A 22,552-nucleotide genomic window follows, 5' to 3' on the forward strand; every position below is an offset into this window, starting at 1 on the left:
CATCAATGGGAGAGGTAGAGAGAAATCAGGTACCCAAAGAAGTCTGAACTTTTCTCACAGATGAAGGAGCGTCTGAGGCCAACAAGATTGTCTTTGAACTTACATAGCCCAACAGTTCTGCTCGTAAGCCTTCCCCAGGTTCTGTAGGAAAGCCAAGAGGCTAATAATGATGGTGCTGGATCATCATCATAATGATGGCAGGGGTACTATTCTGTAGTCAGAGCCTGACAGTGACCCAGGTCAGTGTCCCCCAAAACTTCTTCTGCAAAGCAAGGGACATGTGTGAATGTTTCGCTCTGGCAGGACTATGTGGACCTGAATGAGCTAGGGGGATTCATATCAAGGCGGCTCTGCCCCACTGCAAAAGTTCATTAGTCTTGAACCTCAAGTGCTGGCAGATTCATGAGCCTAAAATATCTGCATTTGTGTGTGTGTGTGTGTGTGTGTGTGTGTGTGTACAGATACAAGTCTGAGAAAACAAGAATACAAAAAGACTTTAATGTAAAGACTTTAGTGTTCAGTTCTCAGCCAACATCCCCCACCCCCCGAAATCCCAGCGTTGGAGAAGCTGGAGGAACAGACAGTCAAGGTCATCCTGGGCAAACACAGGGAATTGGAGCCAGCCTGGTCTACATGAGACCCATCTCAAAAACAAACAAACAAAAAAAAACAAAAACAAAACAAAACAAAAAAAAACAAAAAAAAAAAACAGAAAGGAAACAGATGAGACCTGGAGAAATCGAAGACACTAGAGTTGCCCCCACTCCTATCTGCCTCACCAGGTTGAGACTAGAGAAGCTGGGTAGGCCCCACAGGTGGCTAAGGGCTTTTCTGAGGTTAGGTGCCCAGTTAGAGCGATTATTCACCTTTCCTGGCCAGTTCTGAGAGGGATGGGGATTATCCTAAGCATGCAACAAAACTACTGTCCCTCAGCTCCAAGGCCATTATTGACACCAGTGGGTCTGGACCTCTCTCCCCACTCACTCTCCTGTCTTTCTGGTTTGCTTATTGTCCAGCTGGGCTGTCAATGGTGGAAGGGCAGTATCTCATTCTTTCTCAAGGCTTGTTCCCTCTCACATAGACTCAAGAAATTTAGCCTGTATTGTCCATCACCCACTTTTACCCCTAGAAAAGAACATTTTCTCTCCTCTCACTGAAAATTTAAGGAAGAGTTCAACTAGAATATCCCTTTAATATTTTTTTCTGTCACGTCCAACATCAAACTCTTTTTTCCTGTTGTTTCAAAAGGAGAGCCAAGTGTCATTTACCATTACTGTCAAATTTTCTAGTTTCTGACTTTCTCCTCCCGGTGAAGAGGTTGCTCCAGGCCATTGAAGGAAGGGAGGGTTAAGGGTGACCATCTGAAGTCCCACACCTGGCTGTGATTCCACCAAGGATCACCACTCAAAAGGGTCCCCAGTCAGGCTGATACTAAATATCATTTTTCAGCTGATACTAAGCATCAATTTTCTCAGTGCCAAGGGTACCAGTGGGAGAAATCTCACACACTTCAGTGTCCACATCAGGACATTGAGGGACACAGGCTGGACCGTCCCTCCTTTTCCACTGTTGAGAGTATTATAGGTGGCTCCTCATTGCTACAGTGATCAGGAAACCCAGAGTCCTTCATGAAACACAGCTCTCCCACCCAGACCAGTCCTGTCTACTTTCTAACCAGTGTTCTTCCTGTTGTGATTGGGACAGAGGGATGATCTGTCTCTGCTTCCAGAGCCTTCTATCAGGGTTGTGTGATGTAGGAAGGGATTGACAGGGGTGGGGGGCGGTGGGGCGGCTAGCAACCCCTGCTGATGGGGAAGAAAAATTAGAGGTCTTGACCAAGCAATTGTCTTGGTGACTGATCCTTCCACTTTGGGGTTTGGCTACCCTCCTCACCCTCACCCCCTCACCCTCACCCGCACCCCGACCTTCCTTCACCTCTTTAAAGTCCTTACCAGAGTTTTCACTTACAGCTCCAGGCAGGAGTGTCAACTCTCTTTGTTTCCGGCCTCCCCAGTTGTCCCCATCTGAGAATCGTGTACTCCCTCGGGGAAGGAAAGAAAGCTATCGAGGGCCACCGGTATTATCCTTGAAGATTGGGGTGCCTGCATCCATAAATGGATGTTTCTTGAACAAACGTGTAGGGTCCAAGTTTAAAAGTCTGATTCGTCCTTCGTAATTTCCTAAGCTGGAGCTGTCACACTGAGCTGGTGTACAGAAGTAACCATTCCCAATGTCTCCGTTGTTTCCCAGGCCTAGGGTGAGGTATTGCCTCCCCTCCCCCCATCTATGCAAGGCCCTTATGAAACTGGGGTCGGATTCTCTCTTCTTCAGGGGGCAGGCTGGCTGGAAAGGGCCGGCGGAGGCCGCCAGCATTGGATAGAGGTGTAGTTTCATCTCTGGTTTTGAATCTGGCCCTTTGAGCAAGCCCAACACTTGTGGATTTAATTTTCCTTTCTTTCTAGCTTTCTTTCTCCCCCCCCCCCCCCCCCCCCCCCCCCGCCTCCAAAGGGAACAAGAAAAATAGTCTTTCGTGTCGACAGCGCGACACCATTCCTTCTGCCAAAGAAAATTTGTCTTTTCCAGAGCCCCAGGGAACAGTGCACTCCCAAGTTTCCGTGGCACCCTTCAGTGGGGCTTGGGGGGGATCCAGACAGGTTCCTTTTCATTCAAGGGGGACCCCAGCCCTAGAGTTATTAGCCTAAGTCTCTGGCAACAAAGTCACCACATACACACATTTTGAGGCCCCTGACGGTGTAGAAGCAGTGTCTACATCCGCAGAACTTTCATCGACTTCGGGGTTGCAGATAGGATTCAAATTCCCTGGGTTCAGCGCAGCCCCTGCAGCCTGCGGAGGCTCCGGGCCATCTCAGTTCAGACCCTCACCCTTTAGGACTGGTGACCACCCATATTGGGGGTGGCATTTGGATAGCAGGTCCTTTACCACCGAGTTCTGCAGTCACCTAACTGCTGCTTTGAGGGAATGAGGACTCTGTTAACAGCTGGTTGTCTAGAGAAACATTTCCACATCTTATCTCTGTAACCCTTGATTTGAAATACAAAACAACCCGTCCACCCACGTAGTCAAAAGCAATAATCATAACCCATGGGATATTAGAAGTGTATATCGAATATTGAATAATAATGAACCCAGCCAACGCTCTTCCCTGAAGGCCCAAAGCTGGGAGGCTGGGAGTTGAATAAAACATTGGAAAGGGCACTCCTGAAGTCCTGGAAAAAAAAAAAACCCACATAATAAAGTCAGATTTCACTAGGCAAGAGGGAAAGTGACCTCCTGAGGAAGAAAAATAAAAACCTTCCCACCCTCCCTAGGAGTCTTCCTTCTGCGATCTAAGTTGGCCAAAGTTTAGTTCTCTCATCATTTCTATTGTCGTTAGAATTCTTATTAACTTTCCCAGGCCTGTATGCTCTCCTCTCTACTTTCTGACCCCAGAGGAGACCCAAATGAGCCAGGGACGGGCCATTGGGGAGGGATGCTGAACTGAGTTTGTGGTCCCGCGTGCTCTCTTCTGCTTTACTTTAAAATGAAAGGGGAAATGTAAGTAATATAACAATAGTAATAGTAATAATAATAACAATAATAACAGCAATGGATCCTTAGTTTTGTTTTACTAGAATTCCGGGTCTTCCTATCTTTTGAGGTATTTAAGATCAAGGCTGAAATTTTGCAAAGGGGAAGGAAGGATGCTGAGGGAGAAAAGCCAGAGGGGAGCTGGGCTGGGGGGAAGAGCAACTCTTGGAAAGAAGGGAGGTGCGAGGTGTGTTGCTGCCCTCTTGAGAATTTCCGCACAGAGGATGAGGTTAAAGGGGACAAGACGCTGAGATCCATTTTGAGGCTGTAGTGTTTCCCATGGCGGTTGATTTCTCCAGAGCACGGGGCCAGTCTCTGAAGCTGGGCTGGTGAACCCTTCTGGCTCGGTCCAGGTAGTTGCACCCGAAACTGCCGAGCAAAGGGGGAAAGTGAAAGGAACTTGACCCACTCGCGGGGCACCCTTGGCCTGGGTTTCCCGTCCTACATTGGCCCTACTGAGTAGGGGGACAAGAATTCTGGATTGCACTCTTGGGTGAAAACATGAATTTGGGGTCAGAGTCATTCGCCTGGGAAACGAAAGCAGAGCTGAAGCAGCCGGGCAGCCTGGACTCTTGTGGAGGAGAGCAGGGATGCGCTCTGGTGTCCTGCGTCTGCTCTGCAGGCTGCTGCCTGCTGTCCCTTGGGGCCTGACCTTGGCTCTGCAGCTGCAGGGCCACCCGTGTCACTGCCGTTCCAATCCTCGGTGGACCGCGACCAGAACCGGATCGTGCTTCTGGGAATCCTAAGGTTTCGGGGGGAGGGGAGATCGCGAAACCCCAGGATAGACCCGCGAAGCTTGGGACAAGTTCTGATGAAAAGTCTGACTCCCCTAGGGCCGCTAGCAGGCGGGGGCGGGGGTGGGGAACTTACCCTCCGGAAGGCCCGGCGCTCGCTTGCTCCGTGTAGGGCAGGCCTAGCTTATTGCCCGGAGCCGCCGGGTGGGAGAAAGTCTGCGCGGTTTCGTAACTCAAAACCCAATGGGTTTCCAAATGCACGTAGAAGCTTACGCAGACCCACCCGACCACTTAGAAATTATGTCCATTGATCCAACTAGAAGTAATTGCCGATTTCCACAAAGCAAAATAGAGCGCCTCGCCCTTCAGCAGGATCCGGAGATGAAAATTTTTTTTCCCTCCGCACAGTGCACCCGTCTCTACCCCTACTCCCACCCCGCCCCACCACACACTCGCACCCCGCCCCCGTCTGGCCACTCTGGGACCCATTGCATCCCCGATCTCACTGAAGGAGCGGCATACCGAATGGCCTTTCTCTCTACAAGGAACCTTGGCAGACATCTAAGATATCTGATAGCCACTAAGATAGCCCCCTAGTACTTATTTCAGTACTGGAACGGACCTGGGCATGAGATATGGCACCCCAAATGTAACCAGCTAAAAGGGCCTCCTCGTCAGAAAAATAAAGCTCTGTGAGTAAGAAGGCTTGGGGAACCTTGGTTTCATTACAAATGGGGGCTAAGGTGGTCTCGGCCCTCACTTCTCTTGATCTCTCTAAAAGAATCGATTTTGCTTCTATTTGTGTCTCCTGTTCACACTCCCTACTCCAGGGGGTTCTGGGTTTATTTATTTATTTATTTCCCCCAAGGTCCAGGCAGGCTGGACTTGCATCTTATAGTAGACCTTGATAAACGAAGAAGGGGGAGAGAACTCAGCCTCTCGCCACTGCCCCCCAGTCAAACCTGACAAGGCGCGGGCTGGTTGCGTGACTTGTGACGTCTCCAAGCCCTATAGGAGCAGCGGCTGGTGAGATAGTCACTATCGCCTGGTTGCCTCTTTATTTTATTGGGGGGGGTATGCCTGGCAATAAACAGTAATATTTAATTTGTCGGAGACCACAAACCAACCGGCAAGCTGGGAGGTACTTGCTTTTCTTGACAGACCCTGGAAGAAGTCTTCATTTTAAAAGGGGGTTTTGGAAGGAAATGTCCTTTCAAAACTCCTTGTGAGCTACCTTGCCTCAGTGAGTAAGCCCTTTTGGCTTCTGGGCTGAAGGAAGAGTGAGGTTATTAGAGGTGAGTCTTGTTGCGGGGGAAACTAGAGGGAGGGACAGATATCTACAGGGCGGCCTTACTTTTCCCCAGAGCCTCTGCTTCTCACCCTACCTAAGCCTGGCTGAACCCCTTCCTTACTGGATTTTATCTTCTATCACCTGGAAAACTGGATCTCCTGCCCCAGGTTTTAAGAAAAATACTCGCAACAGCAATGCATGGCGGCTGGCTTCATGCACCATCTAAGCGAAGGGACGGAAGTGTATCTGGCTGAGTTGTTGCTTGGGGAAGGCCAGATTTTCCCTCTTGGGAAGGGCCTGCTGATTATTTATGGGGATTAATTTTATCCTCAAATCTCTGCGAATGTAAAAGGGATTGGAGAGGTCTGTCTGGATTTCCCCTTCCTTCAACCAGAGATGCAAGCTCTCAACCAGAGGTCAGACTGGCTTTCAGCCCTCCACTGAAGATGGAGGTTGCCTCCGCTCAACCCCAAAGGCTTCCTCGCTGACTTTTTGAAGCTTGAAGAAGGTGTTTGCTCAGATAAATAGCTGCCTTGGCCAGGGTGTGTGAAAACAGACCTAGAAGCTTAGAGGGTGGGGTTGCCCCTAGCCGCCCCACGTTTACAGCTGCAAAGTCCACTGGTGAAGTTTTGCAGGGGCGGGCTGCAAAATTTGCAGCCGCAGAGGCTACGATGTTGCTGGAGTCCTGTGGGGGCATTCTCTCTCTCTCTCTCTCTCTCTCTCTCTCTCTCTCTCTCTCTCTCTCTCTCTCTCGCCTTAGGCTCTAAGGATGTAGTCTCTAACTAGAGTCCAAGAAAAGACTCGGTACTGAGAGAACGTAAGGAAGCTGGAGAGGGAACCAGAATGTGATCTTGGGTGTTTGTTTCAAGCAACATTCTGTGTTGTCCAGCCTGGTTCTGCTAACAGGAAGACCTGCTTCTAGTGTCTCTGCTATAGACTGCTTTCATTCACCCTCTGAACTGCAGACTTCAGAGAGGCGAAGGGCAGGCCAAGGAGCGCTGGCAGCTGAAACCCCCAGCCAGCCCTCAGTGACTGATTATTTTAATAAAACTGGGCACTGTTCTGTGTACACTCCAGTGTGTGTCTTGAGGCGGGGGGGGGGGGCACACACAGCAATTTTTGGCATCTTTGATCTTGGTTCCCTTATGCTAAGGCACCTTCTCTCACAAGTCCTAGAGAGCTTGGGCTGGGGGGCAATGAGTCTGAAGTGGAGGAGAGATGTCAAGGCAGCTAGTCCTGGCTCCGCAAGGGGCCAGGCAGGGTCACACCGCTCTCTGTCTGAGGTCAGCATTGGAGACAGAAATCTCGGGTGAGGCTGCAAAGGCCCGTGGGTGTGTGCACACGCCTAATGCATCAGTCTTGGTTCTCTGCAGGGTTGGGCCATTGAAATTGCTGGGCTTCCCAGAGTTCTGCCTTGATTCCTGTAGCTCTCCTTCCTTCCTGCCTTTCCTTCCTTCTCTTTCTTTCTTTCCTCCCTGAAGCCACTGGCTCAGATCAGCCAACCGAGATGGAAGGAGGATAAAGATGGTGGGAAGTGGGAAGGGAGTGGGGGGTGGGGAACCAGCAGGTCTAGAGCAGAGGGTCCTGTAGTGGTTCAAGAGTTTGGGGTATATCTAGTGAAAAAGTGGGAAAGGTGGTGGGAGGAGGGAGGGAGGGGAGGAGAGGAGAGAGAGAGAGAGAGAGAGAGAGAGAGAGAGAGAGAGAGAGAGAGGGAGGAGGGAGAGGGAGAGGGAGAAAGAGAGAGAGAGAGAAAGAGAGAGAGAGAGAGAGAGAGAGAGAGAGAAAGAGAGAGAGAGAGAGAGCACCATACTTCAAATTCTGGAACTTTAACCCCTAAAAGTGTCTCTCTGAAAACAGCTGGCTGCTTCCCAAGGCTCTCTCAAGTCTCCCAGCTTTTCTTCTCTAGGGGTGCAAGGGTAGAGTCAGATACTGAGATCGTAGGGTTTAGGGATGATCCCAGATCTGCTATTTAGTCTCTCTAAGCCCTTCTTTAAAAGTATTTGGGGCTAGCGAACAGCCAGCGAGCTGTGGAGGAGGTGTGTGCTGGAGGTGGGCAGTCGCTGGGAGGATCTAGCGGTGGATACTTCTTCGTAGCAACAGTAGCAGCTAGCTTGGGCAAGCAGTCCCCAGCACAAACTCCAGAGACACTATGCCTGCACCCCCACCTGGCCTCCGGCTTTCCTGCTAAGAGGAAGAGGGGCGGTGGCGAATGCATCCCGCTGTACAGAGCGAGGTAACCGTACTACCAGATGGCTGGGGAGGCTTGGGCGGGAGCAGGCAGCCACAGTCGGCCGGCCGGGGAAGCGGAGAATGGCGGACTCCAGCCCTGTGTTGCCTTCTGCAGAGTCTGGCTTGCAGAGATTTTACCAGAGCCTTTCAAGGCAAGAGGGAGCCGGGAGGCTGCCGCTACTCATGGAGCAGCATTGAGGCTTGCAAGGCACTCGGCCTGGTTCTGTCAAACCACATCTTGCTCGTCTCCGCCAGCCTCTGAGCTTCCCGAGATCCTGGCAAGGGCTCCGGTGGGTTTCTCCCTATGGCTGATCGTGAATGGGAGAGCGTGTGGGGCTCCAGCCCTGTTTTTCTTTGTTATGAGAAGATTATGGGGGCTCCCATGTCAGTCTTCCCCAAGCTCCTAAGGCCAGAGGAAGAAAGAATTGGCTCTCAGAAAAGATCCCTGGCCCGGTTTAGGTCTCAGGCCGCTTCAAAGCAGGCTGGGATTCAGGCTTTTTGCCTAAGAAGCTGCTAAAATTGTGGGAGCCATCTCTTACATAGGGTCTGCTGGTGTTTTGAGGTAGAGGCAGTGGTAGAAATCCTTCTTTGAGGAAGGAGGTTGAACGAACAACTTTATCTTCTTCGGTTGAAACCCCTGGGGCTGCCCTACCAACCACCTCGGTCCCTAGCAGCCCAATGAATGTCTGCAGACCAGGATTTATCTGGGACTGATTTTAGGCTGTCCGACTGGGAGCCAGGCCGGCAGTTTGAGTTAGCCAGCCCCACTGAAGCTCAAAGAAGTTCCCTTGAGCTTGCTTACTCTACAAAACGCCTGCCACCCCACCTCCCGTCGTCCTCCGTAGTCAAACGAATCTGAAAAAGATCCGGGAGGGTCCACAGCCCGCCGGCCGGCAGCGGAGAGCCAGCCACCGAGTCGCAGGCTCCTCTCTGATCTGGATCTACCTCCTGCTCTCCATGGCTATATTTATTTATTTATTTATTTTCCATTGATATTGCTTAGGGTTGGGGAGGGAAGAGTAATTTTAAAGGCCGTTTCATCTTAATGCTTGTAATGGATGATGAGAGAGGGTTACTATCCTCTATCCTTTCTTTGAGTTTTCCTTTCTCCCTGTTTTTATTTTATTTATTTTATTTTATTTTTTACTTTTGCAAGACGCGGGTTATTCTGGACCTTTTGTCTATTGTGGAAAAATAATGTCTCTTATGAGGTTTCATTTAAAAAACATTGCTGGCATGGCCTCTTGGATTTGACAAAGACCATTTCTCAAAGGGGCACAGGGTTTTTGTTTTCTGTTTTGTTTTGGGTTTCTACCCAATGGCTTCCAAAAATACCGACACCTTATCTTTATTGGCTCTTCCAGGAGTTCAGACAAATTTGATGGACAGCTCTCTTATCACCCAGAGCCTGTGCAGGGGAGATGCGGGGGGCCTTGCCGCCTCCTCCCTGTCTGAAGCGGGTATTTCGCAAGCGGTGGTGCGTGGTCGGAAAGTGTAACAATAAAAGACTTTCCGAAGCCTCCTTCAGCTTGGAGTGAAGGGTCAAACAGCTGTCCCCTATGTCGCTAGACACTCTCCAACTTTCTCTCTTGTCCTCAGAATAGAACCTCGCGCGGGCACAGGAACCCGGGCGCACCATGGCCGATACAGATGAGGGCTTCGGCCTGGCGCGCACGCCTCTGGAGCCTGATTCCAAAGACAGGTCTTGCGATTCGAAAGCCGAGAGTGCTCTGGGAGCTCCCAGCAAGTCTCCATCATCCCCGCAGGCCGCCTTCACCCAGCAGGTAAGAAAAGCCAGCCCAGCAGCGTAGACCGAGGCCTGAGTTCGGTGCTCTGCTAGAGGTGCTGGGCGGGCAGGGCCAGTTATTCCTCCCCACTTCCTGGCTTGTCTCATCCAATCTCCCCCCAATTCCACTCTATTCCAATCCACTTTATCGAGGCGTTTATCTTTATGGCCTGCGTATTTTGGAAACCTATTTACATTATTGGAGAGCTCTCAATTATCCGACTATTTGGGGTCAGCTAACAACGGCTCAGATAATTCTCTCCCAGCTGCCCTGGGTATGCCTTATTAAGGGTCGGGTCAGCGGCCGCTTCAGGCCGGCATGAGCGATGGCTTGACCCTCCTTAGATCTTTCTTAGCCTTCGCCTCGGCTCGCCTGCTCTGCGCAGCCCGCCTCGCCCCTCATTCAGTACCATTTATCTTGCTCTGGGGCCTGGAGGAGCTCCCTGACCCGCCGAGGAGAGCACACAGGGGCTGGGACCAAGGCACCCAGAGCCCGGAGCTCCGGCGAGCTGGAAGTTGGTCCCGAGCGGAGGGAGGGGAGGGGACCCACCCTGCGATCTGCTATCTGAGCGCCAATGCTTTGGGTGCTCTAAGTAGGTTTAAAACTAGGTGTCACTGGGCTTGACCAGAGAGCTGGGTTTGATCTAGAAATTCTTTCCAATAGATGTGTGTATAATTTTTAATAAAAGCAAAGAGGCTTACGAATAGTTGTGGGAAATGTACATAATATTTTGAGAAGGGAAAGCAAGTCCACTTTTTTGATAATTGTTTCAAAACGAAGATTTGCGTCTGGTTGTTTGAGCTTTTTAGAAATAACTTCCAGTTGAAAAAGAAAATGTTAAAAGGCATCAGTGATTGCCCCAAGTCAAAGAAAGGCTGGGCGGTGGTGCTAGATATGGTGAGAGCCTGGGAAGATTGTTAATATAGACACTGAGAAATTTGTTTTTGTTTTGTTGGTCCTTGAGAAGAAAAGCATTTTGAAAATCGAAAATTTTCTACATAGTGGCTCACATCTGTTGGAATCTTAGCACTTAGGAGAGTGAGGCAGGAGAATTGCCAAGAGTTTGATACCCTTATATGTGCTGCATAGCAAATTCCAGGCCTGTCTGGGCTGCAGAGCAAGACTTTGTCTCCAATAATAATAACAACAATAATATTGAAAATTCTTGTATATTCATAGTCAGACTCAGTGGTGATGGACAGCGATGTATTTGCATAGTTGTGTGTTTTGCATCTGGGGGACAATACAAAAATATCCTAGTGGGGTTTTCTAAATGGATCCCTTCCCCAATCATGTCTCAGCTAAAACCAGACCAAATTAGATGGCCTGAACCTCTAGGGAGGAGAAGCTCTGTGGTGGGGGATGGTTCCCAGGCCTCAAGCTGGTGGAACTGAGTACCAAGCAGGTACTGAGAACCGAGATGCTGCTGGATGCAAGCTCCAGCTTGCCTAGGGAGCTGGAGGCAGATGCCAAGGGTCTTCCTAGACTTTCCATCACTCCCCAGAAAGCAGAGCCCTCTTTCTTTGAATGCACACACTTTGCCAGGTACTCAGCCTCTACATACAGGGAGAGTTTGAGAAAGGATTACCTGCTAAGACCCATCACTGAAAATGTTCTCTCTGTCTATCAAGGGCATGGAAGGAATCAAGGTCTTTCTTCACGAACGAGAACTGTGGCTGAAGTTCCACGAAGTGGGCACAGAGATGATCATCACCAAGGCAGGGAGGTGAGCCAGCTCCTGGCACGGAAGGAGGGCAGCCATTGGAGGGAAGAAAAAAAAAAGAGGAAGAAAAGGCTTGGGAGAAAATAAAATTAGAATAGAGACAATATTTAACCAGAGTCCATTCTCGCTAAAGAGTCCTCAGCAGGTTGGGGATCTACCCCCAATGTTTACCTCTGGGTAGGATAGGAAGATTGAAGTGCACAGAGAGAAAAGTGGGGACAGGGAGGAAAGGTGAAGATGGGGAGACTGGAGAAGAACTTTGAGTCGCTAGACTTGGATTTGCTCCCTTGCCCCCACCCCTATTCCCACCTTCTCTGACCTTGGAATAGTTCCAGGGTCCCCACCCGTTGATTGCCAAACCCGGGGTTGTTGAATGTATTCGCTACCTCGTTCATTGTTTATAGAGAGAGGGTGAAGTCTTTGAAAGCGAGCGGGGAGCTCCTCGGAGCTCTGTACACAGACACGAATAAACACAGCCGATCAGCCATAGCGCCGGGTCCAAAAACTGCTCTTCAAGGCCGGCAGGAGTTTCAGCTAGAGAGGCTAGGCTAGGCCTGGGGTTGGGAGTGATAGAACAGTTCAAACTCTGGGTCTTCCGTGTGCATTTGTATGTGCCGGCCTGGGGAACCAACTCGTTTCCCCAGCGGCCTGAGCTACATGCGTCCTCACCACGTAAGAGACCACGAGTCTGCCCAGTGCAATCATGCGAAGAGACAGGGCCAGGGCAGTAGGCCCAAGCTGCCGGGTGTGTAAAGGCAAAGGGCGGAGTTGATTTTTCCAGATTCCGCGGGTTCTCCAGCCCGAGCAGCCCTCAATAAACTGACAACGGTGACGTTTATTATTTCTTGAAATTAAACAATGTCGGCTCCCCCGCTCAGCCCGAGGCCCTAGTGAACTAGAAGGCGGTGGGTCTGTTTATATCAGACATCTGAGGTTCCCTTTCCCATCCTGCCCAGGAGGGAAAGTCCCAGTCGGCTGCCTTTTCCTCCTCGCTGGAGCCGAGAGGATTTAACTATAAAAGGCCTGCACTGTCGCTGGTGCCTCTTGCTGGGGCAGATAAACACGAGGAGGTCCGGGCTCCGGGCCTGCGATGGAGAGGCCTTCTCTCACCTCTTCCCACGCTGCAGCAACCTAGGTCCAAGGACTTATCCTGGTGCGCAAATCCAGCCGGATTCCTTGGTTTCTGGAGCACAGTCCTCACTAGACTTTAAGGAAAAAAAATATTCTAGTGAGGCCGAGGTATGGGGGAGCCCTTAGGAATCCGAGTTCTGCACCAGTGTGTACCTTCAACTTTCTAGTTCCGGCTTCGGCTCTCTCTAAAACTGTGGAAGGGTTTGGATTTTTTTTTTTTTTTTTTTCTGAGTGCCTGGGAGTTTAAGCTCCCTAGGGAAACCTGCCAAGCGTCGAGAAGTTGCAGAACATTTATGAGTGACCCGCACGCTGGCCATGCGGGGCTGGTCACTAACCCAGAGAACTTGGGTACCTCTCAGGGCAGAGGACCACGTTGGTATTCAAGCTGGTCCCTAGGGTACCACCTTGGATGATAGCCTTGAGGAGCAAGTGGCTAGCTAATTTCGTATTGAATGAACCTCCTCCTCACCCTGATACTAGATTATCCAGTTGAAAGCGAGTCTCTTTAAACTTAAAAGTCTATAGGCAACAAACCCAGGGCCCTACTTTCTTCCGAGGTTCCTGCTGTTGCTGCCTCCCTTCTCTCTGCGTCCTTTTTTCCTCCCGGTAACTTCAGGGGAAACCCGGCCTGGATCTCATCGAGGATGGAGTGGGGCCAGTGGTCGTCGTTTCTCAGGGAAAATGGCTGAAGATCAGGGACCCGTTCTTCTGAGTATTGACACGAATCCCCCCTTCTTTCTCTCTCTCTCTCTCTCTCTCTCTCTCTCTCTCTCTCTCTCTCTCTCTCTCTCTCTCTCTCTCTCTCTCTCTCTCTTTCTCTCTCTCTCTCCCCCAGGCGGATGTTTCCTAGTTACAAAGTGAAGGTGACTGGCCTTAATCCCAAAACGAAGTATATTCTTCTTATGGATATTGTTCCCGCAGACGACCACAGATATAAATTTGCTGATAACAAATGGTAGGTTCCAGGGTCCCGAAGGGCAGGGAGGGCTGGGAGGAAACTGTGTTGCCTATCTCACCCCAGCAACCGGAACAGAAAAATTATTATTATTATTATTATTATTATTATTATTATTATTATTATTTCCAACTAAAGCTCAAGGTTTTTGTGCCTATTCTGTTGTATATAAAAGGGCTGCAGCTACTAACTCCCATTTCCTAGACCTAAAAACTGAGGCTGTGGGAAGTGAGGGAACCCTGTGTACTCACATGGGCTGCACTTTCTCTTTTTAAAATGTTTTTTTTAATTTTTTTTTTTACCAAGTACTGGATATATTTCTGGGGGGCATAAAATCATTTACAGTTATTTTTTATGAGTTACCTGCTTTGAACATGACTTTTTTTATGAAACTGCAAAACTGGCCAATGGCTTTACTGGTAAAACAGTAAGCAGAGGAGACTCATGCCTGGGCTCCATTGTTCCTCAGGCGGTGGGCAGTGCACAGCTCAGAGGCTGCAAGAGCCTGGCTCCTTTAAAAGCATTTGTGTTTTCAAGACTTTTGCATGTGCTTACTTTCAGATACCACGGATAATTTGCGGGCAGCTGAGACTTTGAGGCCCCACACACTCTGGCACTAGGCTGGGGAAGGCATGGAAGGGTGGGAAGAAAAAAGAGCCAGGCCAAGGGGTTTCTTGGATATAGTATGGGCTGTAAATGTCTGAAGGAGACCAGAATGTACCCAGACCTTTGCCTTCATAAGCAGCTCCCTGCAGGCCAGCTACCTCCAGGCAACGGAAAGCCCTGCAGCTCTTGTCTCCTTCGCGTAGGTCCGTAACTGGCAAAGCAGAGCCTGCCATGCCGGGTCGCCTTTATGTGCACCCGGACTCCCCAGCCACCGGAGCCCACTGGATGCGACAACTTGTCTCCTTCCAGAAACTCAAGCTCACCAACAACCACCTGGACCCATTTGGACACGTAAGTATCCTGTCCCCTGTCAGTGTGTGAGACAACCCCCCTTACTTCTCCCCAGGTCTCTATCTTCTGCCCCTTCTTCTGCTTCCCACAGCCCTGGGGCTCTCTCCAGCATCCAATTTACTTAGCCCCAAGCTGTTCCCCAGCTAATTGAGACCCCCCCTCAGGGCTGGGTTTGTCAGCTCTTTTATCATTCTAATCGGGACTTTATCCCTTCTCACCTTTTTTGCCTCCTGTTCCCTGCTCCTCTCTGTTACTCAGTACCTAGCCTTCTTTCCCCTCCTAACCCTGAATTCTTTGCTCTCCATGGTCAGTTCTCAGTCTGAGAGGACACTCTCTCCTCCGTCCATCCTGTGTTCAACCTCAGGATCTGTCTTTCCTCTTCCCTGGGTGGCTGAGGATGGGGCTGCAGGCCTCCCCATCTTTTTAAAGCTCAGCTTTGTAACTGAACTTTCCAGGTCTCATGCCTCCTCTTTTGCTGGTGGCAAGTGACCTCTACTTCCTTGAAGCTCAGTGCTTTCTGGCTTTATCTTTTCTTCCAGTCTCTTTTATCTTTTCTGCAGTCTCTTTTCTTCCTTTCCATGCACAGAGAGGGCAAACCTAGACCAGAATCCCCAAACCTGGCATCACTTTTGTTCTAGAGAGGGGTTTAGTGAATCCCCCAAACTATGTGAGGGTGCAGTGAGTTTGTGCATTTCCTCTCCCAGGTTCTGGGTGCAGCATTCATTGTGCTTTCAGTCTGGTTTCATTCTTCTTTCCCTCAAAGAACAACAAAACACAGGCTTTTGGAGAAATGGCCCCAAATCTACCAGTTACTTTGGGTTTTTGAATTCTCCACTTAGAGCCCTTTGCTAGATGACCATGCTCATCCTTGGACATCTGATACTCAAAGTTGCTCTTGCAAAGGGAAGTCCAGGGACAGGGGTAGAAGTTAGAGGATATGCCCAAGTTCATATACAGTTTGCTTGGGGTTAGGGATTTCACGGGGCGGGGGGAGGGGCACACACAGTCTCCAATTTAGGGACATGAGGGTCTGAGTAGGTTGGACGAAAGTGACAGATACCAACTGGGACCTGGGGAGGGAAGAGGGTCTCAGGATGAGGAGAAGTTTTGCATGTGGGAAGGGGAGAAGGCTGGATTGTTGGTAGAAAGTTCTATCCTGTACGGATCACTGGACTCATAGTGATCCCAGTGCAGAAGTGTCCTGGGGCTCTTCTGGTCCGGGATTAGAAGGCTTGGGGTATTCCTGTGGTTACTAATCAGAAAGTAAATTCAAGGTCCCGGGGGCTTCAAGCTACATCTCTGTTTTTCTGACAGCACGTTTTGGGGTTGCTCTGGGGTAGACTTCCAGGAAAGGTTCTTACCCTATCAACAGATATGAGCCACTTAGCTGTCTCCCTCTCCCTCTCAGCAGCTCATGGACAAAGAGTGAAGTACTCTACACCGACTTTGAATCTAGAGTCACCCTGATGGAATTAGGGGCCATTAGATCACCCTCATTCTGAAGTCTCTACACTGTCCCCAGCTGTCAAAGCAATTTGGTTAAGCCAACAGGAAGGCTATGCTGGCCCAGGGGCTGCAGCAGTCAAGCTGGGGGCCCCAGTGCGTCTCTCTGTCGCCACACCGCTGGTCAGCGTCATTATAAGCCCCAGAAGTGGAGAGGATGTGTGTGTGTGTGTGTGTGTAATTAGAGCTGGACACCTCCAGGCAGGAACTAAGGGGTAGGATCTTACATCTTGCTTCAGGATTGGGCCAAGGATTCTACAAGCCAAGGTCAGCAGTGCAAACAATCAGAGACATCGGGAGCTGAATCCTGCTGCAGCTAGGGCCTGGGATCCTGTAGAAAAAGCAGGGTTGGGGAATGGGTAAATGTGGCCTGTCACATTAAAGAGTTTTCAGTGACTTTTAACAGTCACCCCAGCATCAAAATATGGTTATCATCTGGACAACAAACCCAGTTTTATTACTATGAATTCATACGCAGGAGTCCTGCCTCCTCACTCCCCTCCTCCCTCTCCCCAGTCTCATAATAATAATAATAATAAATAATAATAATAATAATAATAATAATAATAATAATAATAATGTGGTTGCAGCAATAACCAACAGCAGCTGGAGTAAGCCCTGCTCCGGAGTAGCTCAAATAGGGAGAAGAATACAACCAACCACTTTTCCAGTAGATGTAGAGATCTATCTCTGAGTCCCAAATACAGATACTCAGGAAAAGGAGACCTCCAGATCAGCCCGTCCCTGCTTCAGTAGGGCTCTCTCCTCACCCCACAATCTTAGGAAGACAGACCCAACTCTCCTATACCACTATGCCCCCTCCCCCAACCACTGAGCCTCCTTTTCATGTTTCAAAACAAAGGACCCAGGTTTAAGTTCTATTGCAAGCCTCAGAACTCTAAAACTGCTCTGCTCAGTTAGCAGGATCAGCCTTTGGTCTTCCTCAGAAGGTGTCTGAGGCGGGGGGGATGTGCGGTGACTATTTGTATATATGCACATATGTCCCTCCTGTCCCTCTCTGCCACACACTGCTGTCCAGTTTTCCCAGCCTCCGAGGGCTCCCGCCTCCAGACTTGCCACGCTTCCGTTGGGGGGCGGGAAGTGCCCTTATACACAGAGTTAATTTATTAAGCAAACTTTATTAAGAATTCTGATTTACTGCCCTGTGTGCTTTGGGTAGGTTCCTGGAATATTACCTTGACTTTCTAATGTGGAAATTGTCATTTTTGAAATGTTTCTTTTAAATGAAATCACTGGCCCTTTTTCAAAACAGAAGGGGGAAAAAAAGGACTATTTTTTTCTTCTTTCCGAGAGCCCATATAATAAAGCTAATTGGCAGTGTAGCCGGGGGAGGAGCGAGGATCTAGCTGGAAACAAAGGGAGTTTTGATTATTATTTTTTTCTTCTCACAATCTCATATTCTCCGTTATTTTTAGATTATCCTGAACTCCATGCACAAATACCAGCCCCGATTACACATCGTGAAAGCAGACGAAAATAATGGGTTTGGTTCAAAGAACACTGCGTTTTGCACCCACGTCTTTCCGGAGACAGCTTTTATCGCTGTGACTTCGTACCAGAATCACAAGGTAAGCGGGAAAGAGTCTCCATTCGCTTCCACCGCGGGGCCCCGCCTGCTGCTTTATGTGGACGCATGCGCAGTGTCCTCACCGGAATGCAGTCCTTTATGAGCGAGGGTGGGTCCACAGTCCTATAGCCTCAGCTGCTATTGTCCTCCAGGGGGCTGGGCAGGGGCCAAGTTGGAACTGTTTGCATTATATTCATGGTGGGGAAGGCTCTCACCTATCCTTTCTAGTTAGAATCTACTTACGCACAATTGGTGAGAGTCTACAGAAAGAGGGAGGGGAAGTGACATTGTGCTGGGAGGGGTGGCTAGTGCTACGTTTTTGGTGAAGAATGCCTTTTTTGTTGAGAACGGGGTCGTGGTTTTTAGAGGCACCTAGACGGCCATGGGGCAGGTGGCACATCCCAGGCTAAGTGGGGGCCCCACGTGATCACACTCAGTAGAGCTTGTCTCCTCCCCCTCCATCTGGGTGAAGTTAGCTGTAAAGGTTCTAAGCTGACAGGGGAGGCCAGAGAAGGGTCACAGGCAGGTTTCCTTCTGTGTCATCCTGATTCTGGCTAGGTGGTAGCCAATGCCTCCACCTGTTAGAGCCCACTGTTAGAGCCCACTGTTAGAGCCCACTGTTAGAGCCCACTGTGGGGAGTCTCTGAATTCGGACGGAAGGTGCCTGAAGTGTGATGGATGATCCCTTCCAGATCTAGGGAGAGCTTCCCTTTTTTGCCTCAGAAGGAACCCCTGTCCCCTCCTTAACACTATTCCTTTTTTCCTAAAGGAAGGAACAGAGCTGAACAGGGCAAAATGGCAAGGTCAGTTGCTGTGATTTAGCGAAACTATAAGTCACGAGCCCAGAAATCGGCTTCTTCACTGGCTCTGCAAGCCTTTGTTGAGCTGTGGCCTTAAAGTCTCCCAGAGCTGACACAATATATCTCATCCCCCTACCCCTCAGGCAAGCTCAGGTTCATAAAGGATGTGTGTGGTGATGGTGGTGGTGATGGTGATGGTGATGGTGGTGGAGGTGAAGGTAGTGGTGGTGGAGGTGGAGGTAGTGGTGGTGGTGATGGTGGTGGTGGTGGTGGTGGTGGTGGTGGTAGAAGTGGAGGTGGAGGTGGTAGTGTGTGTATGTACATATAATGACTTTTTAAAATGTGGGTCCATGAGTCCTTGGCATGTTCTGAGCTCTATGTCATGGCAATGTCATGGCATATGCATAGTGGACATTCACTGTCCCTGTCCCTCCTGTCTCTTTGCTTTTAGCTTTATACAGTATGCACTTTGCTGCTTATTTGTTTTGTTTCATTTTGTTTTTGTTTTTTGTTTGTTTGTTTGTTTTTGTTTTTTTGTTTTTGTTTTTTAGCATGTTTGGGTTTGAACTTGAAGCTTCAAATACTGCTAAGAATACATCCTGCCACTGAGCTGCATTTCTGGCCCCTTAAAGACGAACTGCTATGTCACATGTGACATATGGACATACCCCCAACACTGCCATATTGTGAACTCTGTGTGTCGGGGGAGGGGGTCATACATTGTGCTAGAGCATGCTTGTTGAGTTTAGATGACAACTCATGAAAGTTGGTTCTTTCTTTCTACCTTTTGGTGAATTCTGGAAATTGAACTCAGGTCCTCAAGCTTGGTGGCAAACACCCTTGTCTGCTGAGCCATTTTGCTGACCCATGTGTGAGTTTTGAGCACAGTCTAAAGGTCTGACAGGTCTGTCAGTGTGGGTCTCTAGCCTCACACAATTAGGCGTGTGTTTGATGATTACATTGAAGCTTCACAGAATTGCTTTCTGAATTAGTTGGCTCTGGGTCTCTAGTTGAAGTGCACATGAAGGCCTTTTTAGCCAAGTGGGCAGATTTTGTACCTGCACATCAGGAGACAAGTTTCTGCCAGTCCATCTTCCATAGGATCTGTCTTATTTCTTATCTGTCGAGCCCCGGAGTCGTTAATTTTCTGTACGAAGAGTTCAAAGAGATACATTTCCTAGTCAAGGTCAAGACTCTTGAAAACATTCTTCAAGTGGATGTAGGACCTGTGACTTAAATCCATGGGCCATGGGTTCTTGTGATTTGTGGACAGCATCTCTGCCTTCATTGTCCCAGCTGGAGTGGGTGATGAGCCAGCCAAGGACATAGGTAAGACCACTGAGCTGCTAACATCATGTGGATTAAGGGCTGTATCCCACTGGGGGATGGGTGCTCAGATTCAAAGGCAGGATCTAACTCAGTTTCCACCTGTAGAATGGGAATCATAATAGCATACACTTCAAGGGGTTCTTGCTAGGCTTGCCCCCAGATAATCAGACGACAGGACAGTGGCCTGGATCTAGCCACTGGTCAGTTTGCTCTCTGGTCAGCTCTGTTCAGAACTGTGATGTTTTTGAAAACCTTTCAGCCTGTTCAGTACCACTACTTGAATGTATTGAAATCTGCACGACCTACATTTTAGAAGTAGGTCTTATTATTGTGGTTGAAAAATCTGTGTGGTTCCCTTGGTTCATTGTCAATCAAGAACGAGCTTGATTTTTCTTAGATGAATGAGTTTGGGGAAAATAATCGGGTGAGTGAACAGCCAGGAATACCTGAGGAATGCAAGCCCTTGTTTGGGAAAGGGTTCACAGAGTTCAGTGCACCCAGGATGTTTCCTGAATGCTAGGCAGGTGCCAGGTAGGGTGCATAGGTGGCAATGTTTCTTTCTTAGATGGTAAGGCATGCACCTTCCAATCACAGGACCCTTAATGGCAAGCTGTATTTCCTCAGCCCAGCTGTGACCCTAAGCTGGATTTGGGAGTTATTTCCCCAGATGTTTGACAGCCTAGAAAAAAAAAAAAGATATTTAAAAACTTGACTCTTCCCCAGCTTCGACGTTCACTTGGGAAACACGCCTTTGTTTGGGTTTTTACAGCAGTTGTCAGCAGCTCTGAGCACACTGCCTAGAAATATGTAGGTGTTAAACACAAGTCACTCGGGCATTTCATTTCCCGGTTCTTACTACAATGGCTGTGTATGCAAGCGTGCATGTCCCTCAATGTTAACTGACTTTTCCATCCCAAGGAGCTTTGCTCCAGCTTAAGTCCTTGTGTATGGAGTCCATATTTATGAGGTACAAGCTTTCTGGTTGGGACCAGGAAATGAAGCCCCAATAGAGAGACATAATTAAGATTTTTGGCCCTTATGAGTTGTTTTTTCCCCTCCCTGAAAGCAAGAATTTGCAACAATTATTTTCATTAATTTTTACAACCGCCGTCGTCTCACCAGTTGGAGCTGGCACTTAATGTTTTGCACCCCCCCCCACCTCTCTCCCTTTTCCCAGATATCCGGTTTTATGCTGATTTTGGAAGGGAGTGCATTTGTATGGTAAATAGAAGTAGGTTTCCCTAGAGCTTTTAGGTAGCTATAGGCTTCCAGGTGTGCAGATTTGGGGCCTTATAAGCTGACATGCAGCCTATGGGGGTGTTATAGAGTGGTTTCTAGTGTAAGAGGCTATGTGCAAAATAAGATGTGTTTCAGCTGCAGATGAGCTTGTCTAGAAGGATTTCTCAGGGATGATTCTGGTGTGTGTGTTTGTGTACACGTCTGTGGTGTGTGTACGCACGTGTATGTGTCTGTGTGTCTGTGTGGTGTGTATGCATATGTGTGTGTGGCATGTGTATGTGTGCACATGTGTGTGTTTGTGGTATGTGTGTATACACATGTATATGCCTGTGTGTGCCTGTGTGGGGTGTGTATGTGGGATGTGTGCATGTGTACATATGTATGTGTGTGTATGTGTGCACATGTGTGTATGTCTTTGTGGTATGTATACACATGTATATGCCTGTGTGTGCCTGTGTAGGGTGTGTATGTGTGTGTGCATGTGTGGGGTGTATGTGTACATATGTATATGAGCATGCACATGTGTGTTTTGGTATGTGTGTTTACACGCATACATGCCCGTGTGAGTGCCTGTGTTGTGTGGGTATGTGTGTGTACCTTCATATCATGCCCACAAGTAGAAGTCAGATGACAACTCGAGGGAGCCAGTTCTCTCTTTCCCTCCTATTGGTCTTGGGGATGGAGCGCAGGTGTCCAGGCTTCATGGCAGGCTTCATGGCAAATACCATAACTAGCTGAACCATCTCACTGGCTCCGCCTTACCTTTGACACAGTGTCTCTCACTGAACATAGAGCTCACCAATTGGCTAGACTGGCTAGCCAGTGTGTTCCTGGGGAATCCTCCTGTCTCTGTATGTGTGAACCAGTGTTCAGTGGGATCTGAATTCAGGTCTTCATGCCTGTGCTAGGGGCACTTTACCCTCTGACCCATTACCCCAGCCCTCCCCAGCAACGCTTTACACTTATATCCTGGAGGGGTCTATGTGGTCCCTGGAAGAAGTGAGGTGGGTGCGATGTAGAGTCCAGCAGTGAGTAGTGTTTGCAAAGTCCTGGATTCTCTTTCCAGCACTGCCTAAAAGAAGACATATTTAAAAATCAATGTTTAAGTGCATCTATAACTAATTATTTTCTATTCTATGCAATTAGTTTTTGCTTTGTTTCATTTTTTAAGACAGAGTCTCAGTAAGGGACCTCAATCCCATGATCCTGCTACCCCAGGAGCATGGTGGGATTATAGGTTCGAGTTATCATACCTGCCTGCCATCATGGTTTTGTATGAATAAAGGAAAGGTGAACCTGTGAGTGACCTCCAGAGACATATAAACAATCAGTGTGAGAAAAAACAAACGAACAAATTTGTTTTAGTGTTTTGCCTGTATGTCTGTGCACATGTGACTTGTTTTAATGTTTTGCCTATATGTCTGTGCACATGTGTTTACCTGGTGCCCATAAGGTTCAGAGTAAGAGATCAGATCCCTGGAACAGGAGTTACAAACAACTGTGAGCCTCCATGGGAATGCTGGGAACTGAACCTGGGTCCTCTGGCAGAGAAGCCAGCACTTGTAATTGCTGAGCCATTTTTTTTTCCAGTCTAGCAAAAAGCTTCCCCCATAGCCAAGACAAAATAAAGCCCATGTTTTTCAATTTTTTTCTTGGACCAGTTTTGGGTCCTAAATTCTTTTTTTTTTTTTTTTTTT

At 48.8% G+C, this 22,552-nt stretch overlaps 1 protein-coding gene across 1 annotated transcript in view; it reads left to right on the plus strand.

Moving 5' to 3' along the window:
- The first annotated feature begins 7,385 nt into the window (after window positions 1-7,385).
- The window catches only part of Tbx5 (T-box transcription factor 5), a 49,401-nt gene continuing 34,234 nt past the window's right edge, over window positions 7,386-22,552 (plus strand). The window contains exons 1-6 of the mRNA XM_031337657.1: window positions 7,386-7,847; window positions 9,443-9,627; window positions 11,262-11,356; window positions 13,320-13,439; window positions 14,249-14,396; window positions 17,336-17,488. Coding sequence (XP_031193517.1) covers window positions 9,481-9,627; window positions 11,262-11,356; window positions 13,320-13,439; window positions 14,249-14,396; window positions 17,336-17,488 — 663 coding nt within the window. The 5' untranslated portion in view covers window positions 7,386-7,847; window positions 9,443-9,480. The remainder of the gene's footprint in view (window positions 7,848-9,442; window positions 9,628-11,261; window positions 11,357-13,319; window positions 13,440-14,248; window positions 14,397-17,335; window positions 17,489-22,552) is intronic.

Source organism: Mastomys coucha, unplaced genomic scaffold (assembly GCF_008632895.1).
Source record: "Mastomys coucha isolate ucsf_1 unplaced genomic scaffold, UCSF_Mcou_1 pScaffold22, whole genome shotgun sequence".
NCBI lineage: Eukaryota > Metazoa > Chordata > Mammalia > Rodentia > Muridae > Mastomys > Mastomys coucha.